Source organism: Notamacropus eugenii, chromosome Y, assembly GCF_028372415.1.
Source record: "Notamacropus eugenii isolate mMacEug1 chromosome Y, mMacEug1.pri_v2, whole genome shotgun sequence".
NCBI lineage: Eukaryota > Metazoa > Chordata > Mammalia > Diprotodontia > Macropodidae > Notamacropus > Notamacropus eugenii.
In genome coordinates this window covers 1,898,861-1,915,916 of record NC_092880.1, presented here as the reverse complement: position 1 = coordinate 1,915,916, position 17,056 = coordinate 1,898,861, and the positions used below count along the sequence as shown (strand labels likewise).

General features: G+C 39.6%; 1 protein-coding gene across 5 annotated transcripts in view; it reads left to right on the top strand.

Annotated features, from left to right (window-relative positions):
- Positions 1 to 3,659: 3,659 nt before the first annotated feature.
- LOC140516643 (E3 ubiquitin-protein ligase Mdm2-like) overlaps positions 3,660 to 17,056 on the top strand; it is a 29,275-nt gene continuing 15,878 nt past the window's right edge. The window contains exons 1-7 of one of the 5 annotated variants that reach the window (XM_072627644.1): positions 3,660 to 3,754; positions 5,924 to 5,998; positions 9,273 to 9,406; positions 10,498 to 10,547; positions 14,204 to 14,271; positions 14,392 to 14,485; positions 16,222 to 16,382. In XM_072627644.1, coding sequence (XP_072483745.1) covers positions 9,300 to 9,406; positions 10,498 to 10,547; positions 14,204 to 14,271; positions 14,392 to 14,485; positions 16,222 to 16,382 — 480 coding nt within the window. In that variant the 5' untranslated portion in view covers positions 3,660 to 3,754; positions 5,924 to 5,998; positions 9,273 to 9,299. The other 4 variants (XM_072627641.1, XM_072627645.1, XM_072627642.1 and 1 more) reach the window with 4 other exon arrangements.

Here is a 17,056-nt window from a genome sequence, read left to right as displayed (position 1 = left end):
CTTTGATGAATAATGAGACTTTCCTTTGATGAATCTTATTATCTATAGACACATACTATGTTATGAATAATGGGACTTTCCTTTGATCTATAGACACATACTATGTTACGGCGTATTGGTGATAAAGAAAATATAGACATCTTAGATCATAATTTCTATTGAACATTGTTTACCCTTTCCTATGTCAATTATCTGTTTAAGGGAGGAAGCCTGCCACTTAGTAGTGGTGGGGTTTCTTTCCTTATCACCGAGACATATGCTTACCCAGCTTGGAATCTCAAGGCCTGACTAACATTGCTTTGTTAATTGTCCTGTCTTACTGAATTTATGATTTGCTTAATTAGGAGAGTTTCTTTCTCATGGCAAAATGTACTTAAGACAGATGATTTCTGTACTAGATAGTCAGAGTCACCTCTGACTCCATAGCGCTATGTAACTTTTCTTTATAGGGAATTGATCAATTAATTAATTAAATCATAAAATGTATGCATTCAGCCATGTTGCCTTTTCTCTAACCAAGTTTTCAGGTCAACAAGTGCAACTTTTGAGCACTGTTGCCTAATATACATAGCACAGCTGTGGAATGCTGGGGAACAACAGGAGTTGATAGATCAGCTAGAAATGTGACTGTCTTTTTTAGCAAGAAGAAAATTGATAGAGTTCTAATACCCAAACTGGCAGTAAACTGCAAAAATAAATTGTACCTTTCTCTCAGACAAACAAGATTATAGTTAATGAGATTGTCATTACAGATCAGGATTGGATGATACAAATGGATGAAATAACTCTGCTGGACAGTGACCAAAGCCCAGATAAGCAGACGGTGCTCTTGCTGCAGCTGGCTGTACCCTTCTTTCCAAATCACCCATACTGAACCGCTTTCTATTTCTTTGAACGTATTCGCTTCTGATTATTCTGTATATGCTTATATATGTACTTGCTGTCTTCTCCATTAAAATGGAAGCTCTTTTTGAATAGAGATGGTTTTTTGTACTTGGTACTTGTATCCCCAAAGCCTCGCAAGTGTGCCTGGAACACAGGTCCTTGACAAATGTCTGTCCATGAACTGTAATTGACTGAAAGAACTGTATGGGAAAGTTACTGTTGCAACTCCCTGACCAATGAAGGGTCAGGGTGGGAGAGATAATGGATGCTGTTGACCTGAAAACTTGGTTAGAGAAAAGGCAACAGGCTAAATGCACACATTTTAGGATTTAATTAATTCATCGATCAATTCCCCATAAAGAAAACGGTTACATAGCGCTATGGAGCCAGGATCAGAACTGGCTGACTTAGTACAGAAATCGACTGTCTGAAGTACATTTTGCCATGAGAAAGGCATTCTCTTAGATGGACACATTGTAAACAAAAGTGGCGTCAGTTGGGTTTTATGATCCCAAACTATGGGCATCTTCATTCTGTAGCATATCTCTGTGATTTAAGATAAGGAAAAGGTCCCATCACCCAGATAACAGGTATCCTGTCCTAAACAGGCCTTAACAGAGTTTGACAAAAGCTGAAGTTACAAGCCCAGGTATCTGTGTTTTCCTCTAAACAAAGGAGACTATTAGGTCCAGACTCTTCTTAATTCCAACTTTGGCCCTTATTAAAGTCTACAATTTATACTGAATATTAACAATGCCAATAGAAGGGACTCCTCCCTAACTCCCTAGTGGATTTTGGAGGGCATTCTTCCAGAAGAAAAGAGAATATTATTCCTTTCTTCCCCTATGGCTACGGTGCTAAAATGTCTGACCAAAGTCTATTCAATCAGCATTTCTGGAGTGCCTGTTTTGTACCAACTTCTGAGGACACACAAAAAGAAGTAAGACACGAACCTTGCCTCACGGAGTGTGCATGTTCAGAATTATGCAATAACGCAGAATACGCCCTAACAGAAGGACAAAGTCTTCCCTACGGTAGCTTAGAGAAGGGAGGGATTACTTCGGGCTCAGGGAATTCGGGAAGGTGTCTCACCCAGCCTTTTCCCTTGGTGCTGTTTTGTTACGGGTTGGTTTTTGCCATGTTCACTCCACCAGGCTCTTGTTGGGGAGGGGAGGGGAGGGAGAAGTCTCTCTCAGTGAGAGTGGCTGTTTGGTCGGGTCAGCCATCACACATTTATTAAGCACCTCTTGTATACCGGCGTCTAGGCTAAGCACCGCAGATACAAAGAAAGGAAAATAAAAGCTCCTGTCCTCAAGAAGCTCACCCTCCCATGGGGGAACAACTACGCTCCAAGAGCTAGGTACAAGCACGATGGAGACGGGATCAATTGGGGATCCCAGGGGCGCAGGGGGCCCCCCAAGTCCTCCACCACAGTCTCTGGGACCGAGCTCACACAGGTCTGAGAACCACGCCAGTAAATGCGGACGGACGCTGAGGCGGAAGGGTTACGCCTAGGTGTTGAGTCGCGACAGGCATCGTGAGAGGCGCCCCAGGTATCGTGACAGTCGCGATAGGAGGCCCGGCCAACCTTAATTTTGCCATCTCCAGGAGCTCGTTAAACTGTAGAAGCCCGAAAAGGTTTTGATTTCTGTACCTTTTAAAATAGCGTGCTAGTATTTTTTTTTGGTAAAAAGCTGACTGAAGAAGCCCATTTTGAGGGCCGCTCCTCACTTTATGACTAAATAAAGCTTCGGTCAGGAAACTGGGAACACTTTGGGGAACTCTGGAGTTTGCTCTCCGCTGTTTAAAAAATCGTTCTTACTGAGGGTCATGTTGTTTTTAATTCTTCACAAGCCGGAGCTGTTCGTTGCCCTGGCGCCCTACTGACGAGGTGAAGCAGCGTCAATAAAAACACATGAAGGGCGAAAAGAAAGCTCGAGGGAGATTGGATCGGCTTCGAACGGCAGCCGCTGCGCAGGCGCGTAGAACGCTCGGCGGCGCGCGCAGAGGCCCGGATGGACCGCCGCGCTCGAGAAGGTAGCTTGGGGTTGAGGGAGGTGTGCGCACGCGCAGATATCCCTGCGGCTTCCGGCGCGGGCCCTTGGAGGGGGAGGGGTGCGTGCTCGCTCCCGAGGCCCGGCTGCGCACCCGAAGACCCCATGCGGTTTTCGGCGCGGGCCCGCTCTGGGCTTCCCTCGGGGGCCTTAGCGCGCCGAGGGCCTTCTCCCCTCCCCCCAGAGCCCGGCCAGGGTCCGCGAAGCGGGGTCTGGAGTCCGAAACCGCCCTTCCAGGGCGGTAGGGCCCCGTTCCGCCGGGGGCGCGGGCCGTGGCCAGCACGGCCAGAAGCGCCCCTCAGCTCTGGAGCCGGAGGTGAGGCCGGAGCCGCGGGGGGCCTCGCCTGGCCTGGGGGTCGAGGGGCGCCCTCCCGGCGGACCCTCTTTTCTGGGGCTCCGCCACGTCTCCCTCGGACCAGGAGGGAGGGGGGCGAACGAAGGGGCGGGTCGGCGGCCACCGGCGGGAAAGGGAAAGGAAGAAGCGGACGGTGTTGAGGAGGGGGTCTTCGCATCCGGGGACAAAGGTAGCCGGAAGTCGGGGCCGGCGGGCCCCCGTGGGGGTGGGGGGCAGAGCAGGCGAACCGGGGCCGGTTCTTCGGCAAGTCGTCGGGCGAGGTCGGGGCCAGCCCGCGGCTTGACCGAGCTTTTCCTCTTCGGGGTGGTCATGTTCGGCCCCGTCAGGCGGCGGCCGTGCTGGGGAGCTAAGGCCCGACTTGGCCGCGGGCCGCGGGTATGGAAGCCGCCACCTGCCGGCCTCTGGGTTTCAGGAGCTGTCCTCCGGCGGACCTCGGCGAGCTCTTCCCGTGCTGACCCAGGTGAGGGGCGCGGGCTTCTCTGATCGGGTCTCTCGCTTCTTCTCACGCCTCGTCCACTTTGGGGCCTCGGGTGCCATGGCGTCGGTTTTCTCACGCTTGTGTCGTCTGTGCTTCTTTTCCCGATTTTAGGCAAGTGTGCAATACCAGAATGTCTTCCGATGCAGACGGTGCCTTAAGCACCTCACACATGCCAGCTTCGGAACAAGAGACCCTGGTTAGTCTGCTTGTCCCCAGCGCTCTGCCTCCCTGCGCCCCGTCATCCGTGGGGGTTTCAGCTACAAGTGACGAAGCCCCGCTTTCCTAGGGTTTTCCTCTTGTAAAGTGGACCCCGATCCGATTGTCCCCCTCAGGCCGAAAAGAGAAGTTCCAATCCGACCGTGTAGGCTTGTTCCTAACGGGAGCATTAGCAGAGTGAGGTTCCCCCCGCCTAAATCTAGCGAAGGCGCTGAAAGTTAGGCTTTAAGTCTTATTCTTTCTCTTTCTGTCCTGTTCTGAGCTGTCCTGAGAAGTCTTGAAGTTTTCAGGTTAGGATGACTGGTCAAGATGTGGTTTATGGAGTCTTTAGAGGGAAATTAAGGACCTTTGGGAGCACTTTTTCTTTCTAAGTTTACATTTTGAATAAGAGAAGTCTTTGTCTCCTCCTTACCTGAGAAGTCGGTCCTTGAACCTAGGGTACAGGGCCTCTTGCACGTAGTAGACACGAGCTAAAATGCTAACTGGCCGCCTGGCATAAAAAGAGTTGATAGGAAATTTCAGAGGTTTATGATTCTATCATTATTATTACGTGCTTTGTTTCTGGTAAAAAAAAAAAAGGTATTACAGATATCTTTTTATGAAAGTTTGTACTTACTCTATTTTTATATTTTATTTTAAAGTTGATTTTTTCGGAATGAACATTTGCCTTTTAGTTGAACATGGAATAGCTATTTCCATAAGTACAGGTTTTTCGGGTTGGATCTCAAGCTGTTACCTCATCGTAGCTGCATAAATTGAGCAGTGTAATTGTTAGTATTTGAGTGGAAAAACCCCAGAAGCTCTCTGTTTAGAAGAGTGTACCTTTGTTTAATCGTGAACCAAAGGGTTGGTAAGAATTAGAACAACTTTTTTTTTTTTTAAATTAGAACTACTTTCTGGTGAAGTATGAAGTATATTTCTTCAACAGACGTGGAGTACGTTCTGTTTGCAAGAGTCTTAGGTGCTGTAGGGGATACAAAATAGAAAAGAGAAGGTCTCGGCCCTCATAATTCACAATCTAGTAGACATTGATATGCTGAATGTTTGAGATAGGGAGTCCTGAAAAAGTAATTTCAGGCCTTGAAGAACCACGTGAAAGTTATGTTTTGGGGGTTATTACATTAGGTTAAACTAAATCCACAAGGCTGTTTTTTTGGCTAAGTTTTTGACTTGGCAGTGGCAGGAGTTTAAGTCACACCCTTATGGAATAGTTTACATAGACTGATATCTCTGTAGCTGGAAAGGACCTTACAGGTCATCTAGTCTAACGTTTTCATTTTGCAGAGGAAGAAACTGAGTCACGGAAGTTGTGACATGCCCAAGGTCTAAGCTGATAGCAACTTGTAAAGCAGGGACTTGAGCTTAAGTCCTGTATTTCCCAGGTTTGGTCCTCTATGAAATCAAGTGCCCAGGCCCTAAGGAAGCATTGTAGCATAATGGAAAGAGCATTGATCTGGAGGAGAAGAGCTAGGTTCTAGCTCCAACTCGTACAGGCTCATAACTATGAGGACTGATTGCTTTACTTCTCTGGACCTCCTTTTCCTCATCTGTAAAATTAAGAGGATTGTTTTGTAAGATCTTAGGATTCTGGATGCTGTGATTCTTTCATTCCTGCCTATTTTAGACTTCCATGACAGTCCACGATGTGGCTTGATCAAACTTAAATGTAGGTAATCTATAGTCTTGGGTAGATGGTAGATTAAGGACTGATAGGGACCTTAGAGGCCATCTAGTCCCTACTCCCTCATTTTACAGATGAAGAAGCTGAGACCCAGAAAGAGGTTTTGAACCTGAGCCCTATGATTCCAAATCTAGCACTGCCACACCACACTTTATGATTTCATGTATTTGATTATTTTACGTGGTTACATACTAAGAAACTCTTGGTTGTAGAAAGATTTTCCAAGTGTTATAGATGATGTTTGTACTTTATAGGTTAGACCAAAACCATTGCTCTTGAAGTTGTTGAAGTTTGCTGGTGCACAGAAAGAAACATTCACATTGAAGGAGGTAAGGTATATTCAGAAATTATGAAAGAAGTACATTGTATTTTGAGATGAAATACAATTAAATTTTTTTTGTTCAGCATAATATAACTTACAGTCATGGTGAAATAGTTACATTGTGGAGGAATTTGTTCAGCTGCTAGGGAGATGAGATAGTAGAAGGAATTTGACTCTTTTTGTAGGTGCGTAACACTACTTTAATATACTGATGCTACTACTCAGTGGAAAATACTAGCATCAGGTTTCAAGTGGAAGAGACAGGGAGGTCACAGAGAAGATAATGTATGTACTTGGAGTACTATTGAGCTAGCTTACCTATAGGCACTTTGTATAATGTGAACTATGTTTTAACTCATGATTTATCCTTTATAAATAAAATAGAAAGCATTATATTGGAAGCATTTCAACTCTGCCTACAGTGGTATCATATGCAAAGTTGTGGCCTTACTTCTTCCCAAATCCTCCTCTGCTCTAGAATTCTTTCCCTTTTCCTAAGTCAGCATTTTTATTCTCATCGTAATTTGGCACTAATGTGATCATTACACTATTCTCCTTCCCAGAGTAATTTAATTTAAAAAAAAAAGATCTTTTTAGTCCAAAAGGATGTCTTTTGGGATGTTGATGGGTAGAAGAGAGGCCTTTCCTTTTACTCTATGCCTATTATAGGTTTCACTATTCTCTGACAAAGAGAAAGGATGATCATATCAGTTGGTTGAGCATGGGTTAGGGTGCTTCTTTTCCTTCAAGGCCAGTTTTGAAGTGAAGCGTTGCTTCTTAGCTTTTGTTCTCTAGGAAGAGGAAAGAAGAGGGTAGAAACTTAGAATATTTTTACCATTTTTACCTCCCCAACTAGGGGAATCGTTCAGCAGTGTGTACTTCCAGCCTGCGTGCTTCTTTTTAAGCTTCAAGTCAAATGGTATTGTTCGGGACCAATAATGTGAGTTTTACTTTTTTTTTCCCATTTCATATTCTGCCTCCAAGGGAATTTTAGTTTTCAATTCATTGCACATTTCTTAAACATGCAAAGTTTTGAGGTTTCAGAGACAGTGAAAATAATCCTTGATGTTGAAGAAAGAGCTTTCTTTTGAGAGATTGGAAATACCCTATTTAATTAACTACTTGCAAAAGTAATTAGGAAAAGTGGAAAGGCTTTCAGAAAGAGGTGGCACTTAGGATGTACCTGGAAGGAGTCTAAGGCTTCTGGGCTTTAGCTAAGTTTAGAGAACCAGAATTAGACCAGTTTAACTGGAAGAGAGATGGGGAAGTAGGAACTGGAAAGGGTTTTGATTCCCAGGTTTGAGGAGTTCATCTACCTGGAGCATTTAGCACAGGAATGATATGGCTAGACTTTTGCTGGAAGATTATTTTGGCAGTTACCTGGAGGGTGGTTTGGAAAGGGGAGAAATTGGAATAAAGGAAACCATTTAGGAAGTTACTGGAATAGTCCAGGTAATAGGTGATAAGGGTCTGAAATAAGGTGCTGACTATGTGTGTCTGAAAGAAGGGAATGACATAAGAGACTTTATGGAGGTAGAATTGACAAAACTTGACAACTGATTGGATGTGGAAAGTGATGAGAATCAAAGATATCTAAGATTGTGAATCTGGCTGACTGTAAGGAGGATGGAGCTCTCAACGGAAAGAGAAATTTGGATGAAGGACAGATTGGAGAGAAAAGATGAGTTTCTCTTCTGTATGTTTGTACATCATTCAGTTGGAAATGTTGTATGGAATCCAAGAGACTATTTCTGATGATGTTGATTTTGTAGTCATCTGCACAGAGATAACTGAATCCATGGGAGATTATGAGATGACTGAAAGAGGTCAAAGGGAGAAGAGAGGAGCACTCAGGACAGAATTTCGGGGACTTTATCATGTTAGTGGGTGATGATCCTGCAAAGAAAATTGAGGAAGATTATTTAGACTGGCAGGAGAACCGTAAAAGAGCAGGAACAGAAGGACAGAGAGGAGATTACATAAGAGGAGGGGGCATCAGCAGCTGTAAGTAAAAAACATGGAGGGAAGAAATGTAGCTGGGCTAGTGAGACTGTGGATCATAGGGTGTTTATTCACAGCTATAGCCTTGCAGGTGGAGAGGGAGAGCTCATACTTAGGAATTTAAGTAATTGTGGGAATCCAGGAAAGCAGTGAATTCTTTAGACATGTCTGTCCTGTGGTAACTGGAGTGAGAAGATAGGGACGTTAGAAGTCCGTGGTCAAGTTTTTAGTTTAGCCATCTTTGTCAGAACAAAATTCAATTCTCAGAACATGAATGTTTTGATGACTCATGAGAATATCAGTTTTTGTACTCTTAAGGCCCCCTTGGATGTGGGTAGAGTTTAACTTGCCCTCTCTCTGGGATCTCCTGGGGTTGTTCTCTGTTGTTGTTAGTGAGCAGAATATTTGTCTCGTGGTAATGTGTTCGTAGGCTCTCGAGCTTTGTGATTGCAAAGGAACAGAAACTGACTACCACAGGAGAAAGATGCTAAGTCATCGTAGTTTAGAAAGCTCTTGTAATTTAGTTACTTTTGATGGCGGTATCACAGACATGAATCCAGAAGATCTATCAGCTTTAACTACACATCATTCTGGAACAGTTCTCTGAAAAACACGTTTTTATAGAAAGATTAAAATCTCACCACTCTTAACCTTGTCAGACCTTACTTAGTGAATTGGATTCTTAGTAATTTTTGAAGAAGGATGGTGATAAGCTTGAGAGTATTCAGGAGGAGGGCAGTCAGGAAGAAGAGTTTTGAGTCCATGACTGCTGAGGTTTGGTGGAAAGAAGTGGATGTGTTTATCCAGAAGAAGCCACCTGAGGGATGTGACAGTGAAGTTCAAGCACTGTCACGTGGAGGAGGCACAGTCCTTAGTTTCATTGGACCACACAGGGCAGAACCAGGGACCAGCGGGCGGGGCGGGGGGAATTGCAAAGAGGCAAACTTAAGCTTTAAGAAAAAGTTTCTAACTGATCTCCCAGGGTGGAATGAGAGGTGGCAGACTCCCACTCCCAGGAGGTCTTCAGGCAGAGACTGAATGACTGCTTGTTGGGTATGTTACAGTTGGGATTCCTTTTGTCTCTAACTTGGACTAGAGAGCTGCCCTATTGCTCCCACTTCTCAAATTCTGTGTTAGGTGGCATCAAACCTATTCCTGAGAACTTCCTGGTAGATATGGTACAGAGGTTGATACTAACACTTTATAGCCTGTTTGCTATATACATATTTCAGATTGTGGCATTGATTTCTCTCTAGTCATAGATTTCATTTCTGTTTCAGGTTTTATTCTACCTTGGCCAGTATATTATGTCAAAACAATTATATGATAAAAAGCAACAGCACATTGTCTATTGTTCAGATGACCTTCTTGGAGATCTGTTTGGGGTACCAAGCTTTTCTGTGAAAGAGCATAGGTAAGCTGTTTCTGTTGACTTCGTTTAGAAATCCCGTTATGACTTCAGGTTTGTTTCTTTTTTTAACCTGTAGGATCATCTTTGTTTAGTGAAAGATTTTCTATAATTATATGTCATGCTAAACGTCATGAGATAGTCTTAGAAACTTGTATTCTTATGAAAAATCTTGAAATTTAATTCTTCAGCTCTGCATTTTTGTTTTATCCAAATGCATTATCCCGTCTGTACCATAACAGGTTACTGATCACTAAGTCTGTAAATAGCTTTTGAAAATGCCTATTTCCCGTTTTGACATGCTGCTGTGAAACTTTTGTTTTGACATCTAAATGTAACTTAGAGCCAGTGTTTTCTTGTAGAGTTGAAATTCATTACCTTGTTTGTACATGATTTCTGATATATTCATGTTAGGTAATGTTTGATGCTGTAGCTGCTGTTGTGTACAGTTCAATTTTTAAGTGATTTCTGACCAGAAGTTTCATATATAGAAGGAGATTGAACATTCAAGAAAATTACTGATTAGGAAAATGGAAGTAAATAGAAACATTTTAGCAGGCAACTAGCTGGTAATGCTAATTTTCCTTCTCTTTTGGGAACTAGAAAATATGTAATAATGACATGCATGGTAGTCACCAACTGTTCTTTACATGTGCCTAGTTACTAAAGTGATCCTTGGTTCCTCTGTAGATGTTAAACTAATAAAACAAGAACATCAAGTGATTAGCCTAATGTGAATGATAAAATAGAAATGAATACAATTCCTTTGTAGGTTGGATTCTTCTCTGTGAGAAAGATTATGTTTTTTTCCTTGTTTTGACAAATCGAGAAGAAATAGTACTAAGAAGGATATAGTTCTCTAAATCCTTAGGACTCATAAAATTGTCTTCTTTGTTGGCTTACTTTAGTACTAATTAAGAGAGGTCAGTTCTTTATTAAGAGAGCATTGAACTCTGTCACTTGCGTGCTCTGTCGGCCCTAATATGTTGATTCCGTTTGAAACTATTTAAATCTTGGATTATATTAATTTGAATTCAACCGCTATGCAGATTTTTCATCACAGACATATTTTTTTATCTCTCTCCCACCCCCACCAGGAGATTGTATGCAATGATTTCTAGAAACTTGATAGTAGTCAATCAACAAGGTAAGTTGATTTTGAAAGAATTCCAAAGTATTTTTTGAATTGTTTACATTCTAGCATTTCATAACTAGTTTTCATTAAATGCAGAATTAATTATGTGGAGTAGTAGTTTTAATAATTTGATGGAATAATTTCATGGAACAGTACAAAGAAACTTTTTTTATGTAGTATTTTATAGCTTCTAAATCAGTTATGTATAAATTTAAAATTACCCATGACCTTCTTTAAGTTGGAAATTATTGATTTATTTTGAAAGTTGAGTAATTTAGAAGTCCTTGGTTTGTAGAGGTAATCAATATAGCTAGAACTTAGAACACTGAAAAGTGGATTTTATGTCCTGGTTAATAGTATAATAATCAGTGGTCCTGGATGAGACCATTGAATAAGTATGTATCTTTTTGGTATACTAACGGAGTACCACATAGATCATTGTGTCTGAGTAAATGATAACTTGCTTCTCTGTCCCCAGTGTGTGGTTCTATTTCAGCATAGCCTTGTTAATTCAAGATTTTCCCGGGAAATCAGGTTGGTTTTAGCACTGACTAGAAATTAGGAATCACTAAACCTGAATTTCTGCCTTATACCTGCTCCCCAGCCTCTACCTGAAATTCCTATCTAGAAGAAACCAAAGCTTCTTCCCAGGTCATCCGAAGACACAGCTGCAAGAGAAGACATATTCTATGTTCAATTAAAATGAACAAATATTAAGCACACTGTGTGAAAAAAAAAGGGCATTGGGAGAGGCTCTGAGAATACAAAGATGATAATAATAATTGAGATCTTTATATAATGCTTGAGATTAAAAAGCACTTTAAATATTGTTATCTCATTTAAACCTCACAGTAGCTCTGCATGTGCCTGGGTCTGTCTTTGGCCATGAAGTCTGACGGGTTAATGATTGCCCATGACCACATTCTACTTAGTGGCAGAAACAGGATTTAAATTTAGGTCTTCCTGACTCCAGTTTCAGTGTACTTTCTGTTGTGCCATGCTGCCTATGCCTTTGAAACTTATAAGTTGCTCAGGGATTACTTGTGACTGAATCTGCCCACTTCATTAGGGCTGGCCTGGAACTAGAGTTTTCCTGGGTTCGATTTTTGCATACATATTTGCCTGTGTGTTGTCCTTGCTCCCAGATTCTTTGTAGCTATAATATAGAAGCTACAGTGAACTCTCCAAATAGCTATTGGTGGCTTTATAACTATCAATTTCATTTTTCATCTCAGAAGAACATGTAGGTTAGGAGTGCTACCCTCGAGTGCTGTCATATTTGGCAGAAAAAGTTATGGAAGTTAAATGAAACCTTGGGCATATGGCATCTCTAGATGAGGGAATTTCCTGTTCCGTGAAACAAACAGAATTTAGACATAACTCCTTAAGTCTTGTATAAGGAGTGGAAATTACCTTGAAATCAATCTTAATTTGTAGGGCAAGGATGTTTTTTGGCCAGTGAAATTTGTGTGAGTCTCTTGTGTGTAAAATAGGGAGTTCCTAGGTACACAGCCAATCCAAAAACTAGGAGACAGGAATCTCTACATATACTCGAAGATCTCTATGAGGTATTTCCCTGACAAATCATCATGGCTCTCAAGAAGCAGGTTCATCAGCTTTTTCATTTGGAGAAATGCTGTCAGGGTCACTCTGGTTATATGCCAGTCCCAGTTAGAGTAGTAAAGATACCTTTTGTCTAAGAGGATCTTGTGAAAATAGTTATTATGCTGTAAGAGACCACTGAATAGTTTATCTCCAGCCTTCTCAGTGTCTGTCTTTAATCTACAGTGTATCCAACCTCCTTATAGAGTAGAGAGGAGGTAATAGTAACAATTTTACCTGAAGGACAAAATTGTATATTAATGTTTCCATTTAAATGTTCTTTTGACATCTCAAACTCAATATGCTCCAAACTAAACTCATATTCCTTTCTAAGTTCTGACTCCAAATTCTCCTATTTATGTTCAGGGTATGAACACAAGATTAAGAATATGAAATCTGACAGTTGCCTTCAGATTTCTTTACAATATCTTAAATAAATGGGAATGAAATGCTGGCTGAAGATGGGAGTGCAATCTAAAAGGCTAGTCACATTGTATTTGCCTACTTTCATGCAAATCTAATAAAAAAGAATTCAAGTTTAAAAAAAAAATAGGGAGTTCCTTTCAGTTTCAGATTCTTAAAAGCAGACTAGTTTTTAGGTCTAGACCTAGATTATTTATGCAGTTCCATAGGGCTTAGAAATAGAGGAAGTAAGAAGACTACTTTCTTCTACTAGGATACAAGCTATCACCAAAAGCTCACTGAAGCTGTGATCATGGGATTGTATACTTAGAACCAGAAGGGACCACAAAGGCATGGTAGATGCCTTTCATTTTACAGGAAACTCAGGCCCAAGGAAATGCAATAACTTACTTAGGGTCACAATAGCACAATCAGTATGTGTACCAAAGTCCTCTGACTTGAAACCTGGCCCTCTTCTCACTGTACCATACTACTTTATCTGTTAACCTCATTCCTTCCTTATAACACAGTCTTTTTACTTACATAGCTTTGAAAAACTTCAGTAAAATTGTCACTCAAAACAAACTTGATGGTTACATATGCTTGGGCCTAATCTTGTTTCTAAAATATCAGAAAATTTACTTTAAAATTAAAATTTGAGCTACTAAATTCATTTTGAATTTATATGAGTCTTAATCAGTGATTTCCTAAATGTTTACAGTTATATCTTCTCTTTGGTTTATTGTAAGTCAGAACCTGACTGTTACCTCCAAGTTCTTTCTGTGAAGCAACCTGGATCTCCAGCAGCCCCTATCTCCTTTTACCAGAGCTTCTACTGCTTTCCATCTTCCCAAACTTTTCTTCTTTGCAGCCTGAGCTTTCTCCCCATATCCTCTGATTACTGTCATGGCTGAGAGGTCCAGTATTGCCTGTATGTAGATAAAGTAGCCATCCATCTGTCCTCACGTTTCAATTATCTGAAAGAAAGTTACTCAGAATAGAGATTTGTGGTACTGTCTCCTAATACAGGAATTCAAAAATAATTATTACACTGTGTAATATAAATTTTAGAACTTTTCATCTGTCAAACGAAAATACATTTAATATGTTAATGCATTAAAAAACTTAGTATTTGGAATGATTTTTCTCTTGTTTTTATTTCTCTAATAATTTTTAAAGCCTTTGTAGGGAGCTATAGAGATTGTTGTCTTCAGATATTATTTTCTGAGTTCTTAAATATTCTTGTTTTCTCAAAGAAAAACATGTAAATTTATGCGAACATAGTGGGCTGTTTCACTTCATGTTTGTGTTAATAATAATAATGACTGACCCTTAAAATGTGTCTCATATTATCTCATTTAATCTTTCAACATTGTGAGGTAGGTACTTTACATCCTATTATCCCCATTTAGTAGAAGAAACAAGTTTAGAGAGGTTAAATAACTTTTCCATGGTCATACAACCTCTGAAATTTAACTCAAAATCTTAATCGAATTTTTCATTTCTAAATTTTCCGGGGAAAAAATGCTATTTTAAAGAAATATATTTGTGCCAGCTCTTAGGAGCATATTTGACAAGAATTTCAACTTTGTAAGAGGTTCATGTTTTGCATTTCCCAATTCAATGTCTTTTCTAAACACCTAATTTATATATTTTTTCCTAAGAATTTGCTAGTCCAGATACATCAACAAATGAAGCCAGCTGTCAGCTTGAAATCGGAAGTGATCAAAAGGTGAGCTTTAACCTTTCATTTTCTACTACAGTAATTCATTTGCCCCGGAAATTGTTTGACTTCTAGCTGACTGGTATTCTTAAGCTTAGTATTTATTTTGCATCTGTGTTGAATACTTAGGAGTCTATTCAGGAATGGCAGGAAGAGAAACCATCACCAAATCTGAATACTAGACCAACTACCTCATCCAGAAGGAGAACACATAGTGAAGCAGGTACATGGTGATATTTAACTTAGATTCAAAATTTTGTTTCATTTCTCCCTTGAAATTAACTTTTGTATTGATGGTGGTTGCTTGAAGGATTTTTTTTCCTTTGTTAAGTGGATGGATCTCTGTTCTTTCTTTTCATTCTCTGTTGATATATGATATGGGCTCATTTATTTAAGGCTGGCTAATTATTTTCTTTAAATTCTTTCTCATTTTTTTCTCATTAAAATGTTTTATTTTTACTGCAGTACATCTTAAGTATAGTTTTTCCCAGTGACAGGTAACTTTTCATTTGAGAAAATGAAAAATGAAGATATCTTTGAATAGAAAATGTAAAAGGAGAAAATTAGAAATGTGTTGAATCACAAATATGCTTATACAACACTTATGCTTTATTGATTTTGTACTTCTGTTATTGTACTTCTGTAAAAACATTTGAGTATATACCCTCAGCGTAGTACACTGTCATATAAATTGCTACATGAAACTATTGCACTGATATGTTACATACGTTATAAAAACACAAAAATAGAAGTTAAAGTATGACAGGTAAAGGACAATAGTTAAACTTTTTTTATTAATGGTACATAAAATTGCAATACTTAGAGTGAGAGCAGTTGAATATGTGCTTTATTATCTTTGAAAATCTTGATAATTCAAGGTAAAACATGAATGATAATGGATTGAGGTCCATCTTTTAAAGATTACGAATAATTTCAAAGGATTTTGATTGATTTTCTGTCTTATTTAATTACAGTTCATTGTACTGTCATTTTTATTTTGTAATTTGGCTGATGAAGGAGTAAGAGAAATGACATCCCTGCCATATTCATGTTCATTTGTGCTCCCGCATTATTAATGTTATCCTCAATCCATAGTTTCTTTGCAGAAATCTTTTTAAATCACTTGTCTATTTTGCAAAGGTTAGCGTAGATAAACCTAGATAATACTGTAAATCCACTCAGCCAGGAAAACAAACTGCAATTTGTTGTAATAATGGGGAAAGCAAATCAGTGAATGAGGGCACTAATCTCAACCCTTCTGTGTGGTATATCTCTCACTGTTCCCTTAGAACACCACACATATCGTGATATGTGACCCATCGGAGTGAGGATATTGGTACTAAGTTGTTTATTAAATGTTAATAAAGCTTAATTTTGCTTTTTTAAGGTATAAATAAATGTTAGTAACTTTAACATTTTTACATCTCAATGGTTTGTCTTGTGCGCACAAGTCATTGCAGTCATTGGCAACTATCTTGGCCTGTTTTAAATCATGGAGGTAATCTTTTGTTTAAAAGTAGCTCTCACTTATATTGATATATCCTGCTGAAGAAATAGGATTCTGAAGAAGTTGAAATGATTAAAGCCACCTTAGCAATAATTTTTTTTTATTTTTTGAGATGCCAGTGATAAAAGTTCATATTCTAGAATACAATATTTATCAACATACAGAGGAGTTGAAAGAAGAAAATCTCTTTAGTGAATTTTATAAATCATTACTTGTGGAGATACAAGTCTGCAAAAATGATATGTGTGATGACCTTTTATAAGACTCATTTGGAGGTGTTTTGGTAGATGTTTCTTTTCAGACGTGTTTGTATGTTACTGTTACCTTTTAGTCCATATGCCTATAATTTTAACTTTTTGGTGAAAAAATTGTCAATGTAAAGGTACACAGAACACCTTCTACAATTATTATAATTGTATAAATTAACAGTTTTTTCTTTTTTTCACCAAAAGAAGAAAATTCGGAAGAGTTGCCTGGTGAAAGACACAGAAAACAACATAAGTCAGATAGTATTTCCCTTACATTTGATGAAAGCTGTGCCCTGTGTGTCATAAGTGAGATATGCTGTGAACGAAGCGGTTGCAGTGACTCAACAGAAATCCCTTCAAGTCCGGTAATCATCACTTGTTCAGATAGATTAGCTATCTTGTCAGCAGAAATGTAGGTAAAGGGGGTTTGAAAGAAACTCTTTTTCAAAGGACAGGAGTATGGGCTTCTAAATTTGTGATAAGATTTTCCCTTTAAGGGGAGCGACTGTGTAATAACATCCACTTAGATGCAGTCTTGGGGATGGAGAGTTAGAGATTTGATGATAAAATTAATATTAAATGTGATGAAAGATACTTAAGAGAATCAAGCTTATATGGTTTTAGAAACTTGTAGCAATTCTACTTTAGTGATTGTAAAAGTTAAAAAAGCCAGGGCAGAACCCCCCAAATTTCATTAACCTAGATATTTGTAGCTCTTCCTATGAGTCTGAGCACCATAACTGGTATATTTCCTAGTTTTTTCAGTTACTAGAATTTGCGTATTTTCTTGGAAAGCTTAATCATAATTTAAGGCAATGCCTATACGTTTCAGCCACCAGCAAGTATGTCATTGTCCATTATTTTCAACACCTACCACATAGGTGACGTGGTAGGTTTGGAAGTAAAAAAGGGCAGATTTAACTGGAAGGAAGGAAATACGGATGTGACATTATGTATGGTAGGACAGTATCAGTCTTGGTTTTTATTGAAATCTATCACATTTCATTAAGTACCTACTGTGTGTTGAGCATGGTGGGAG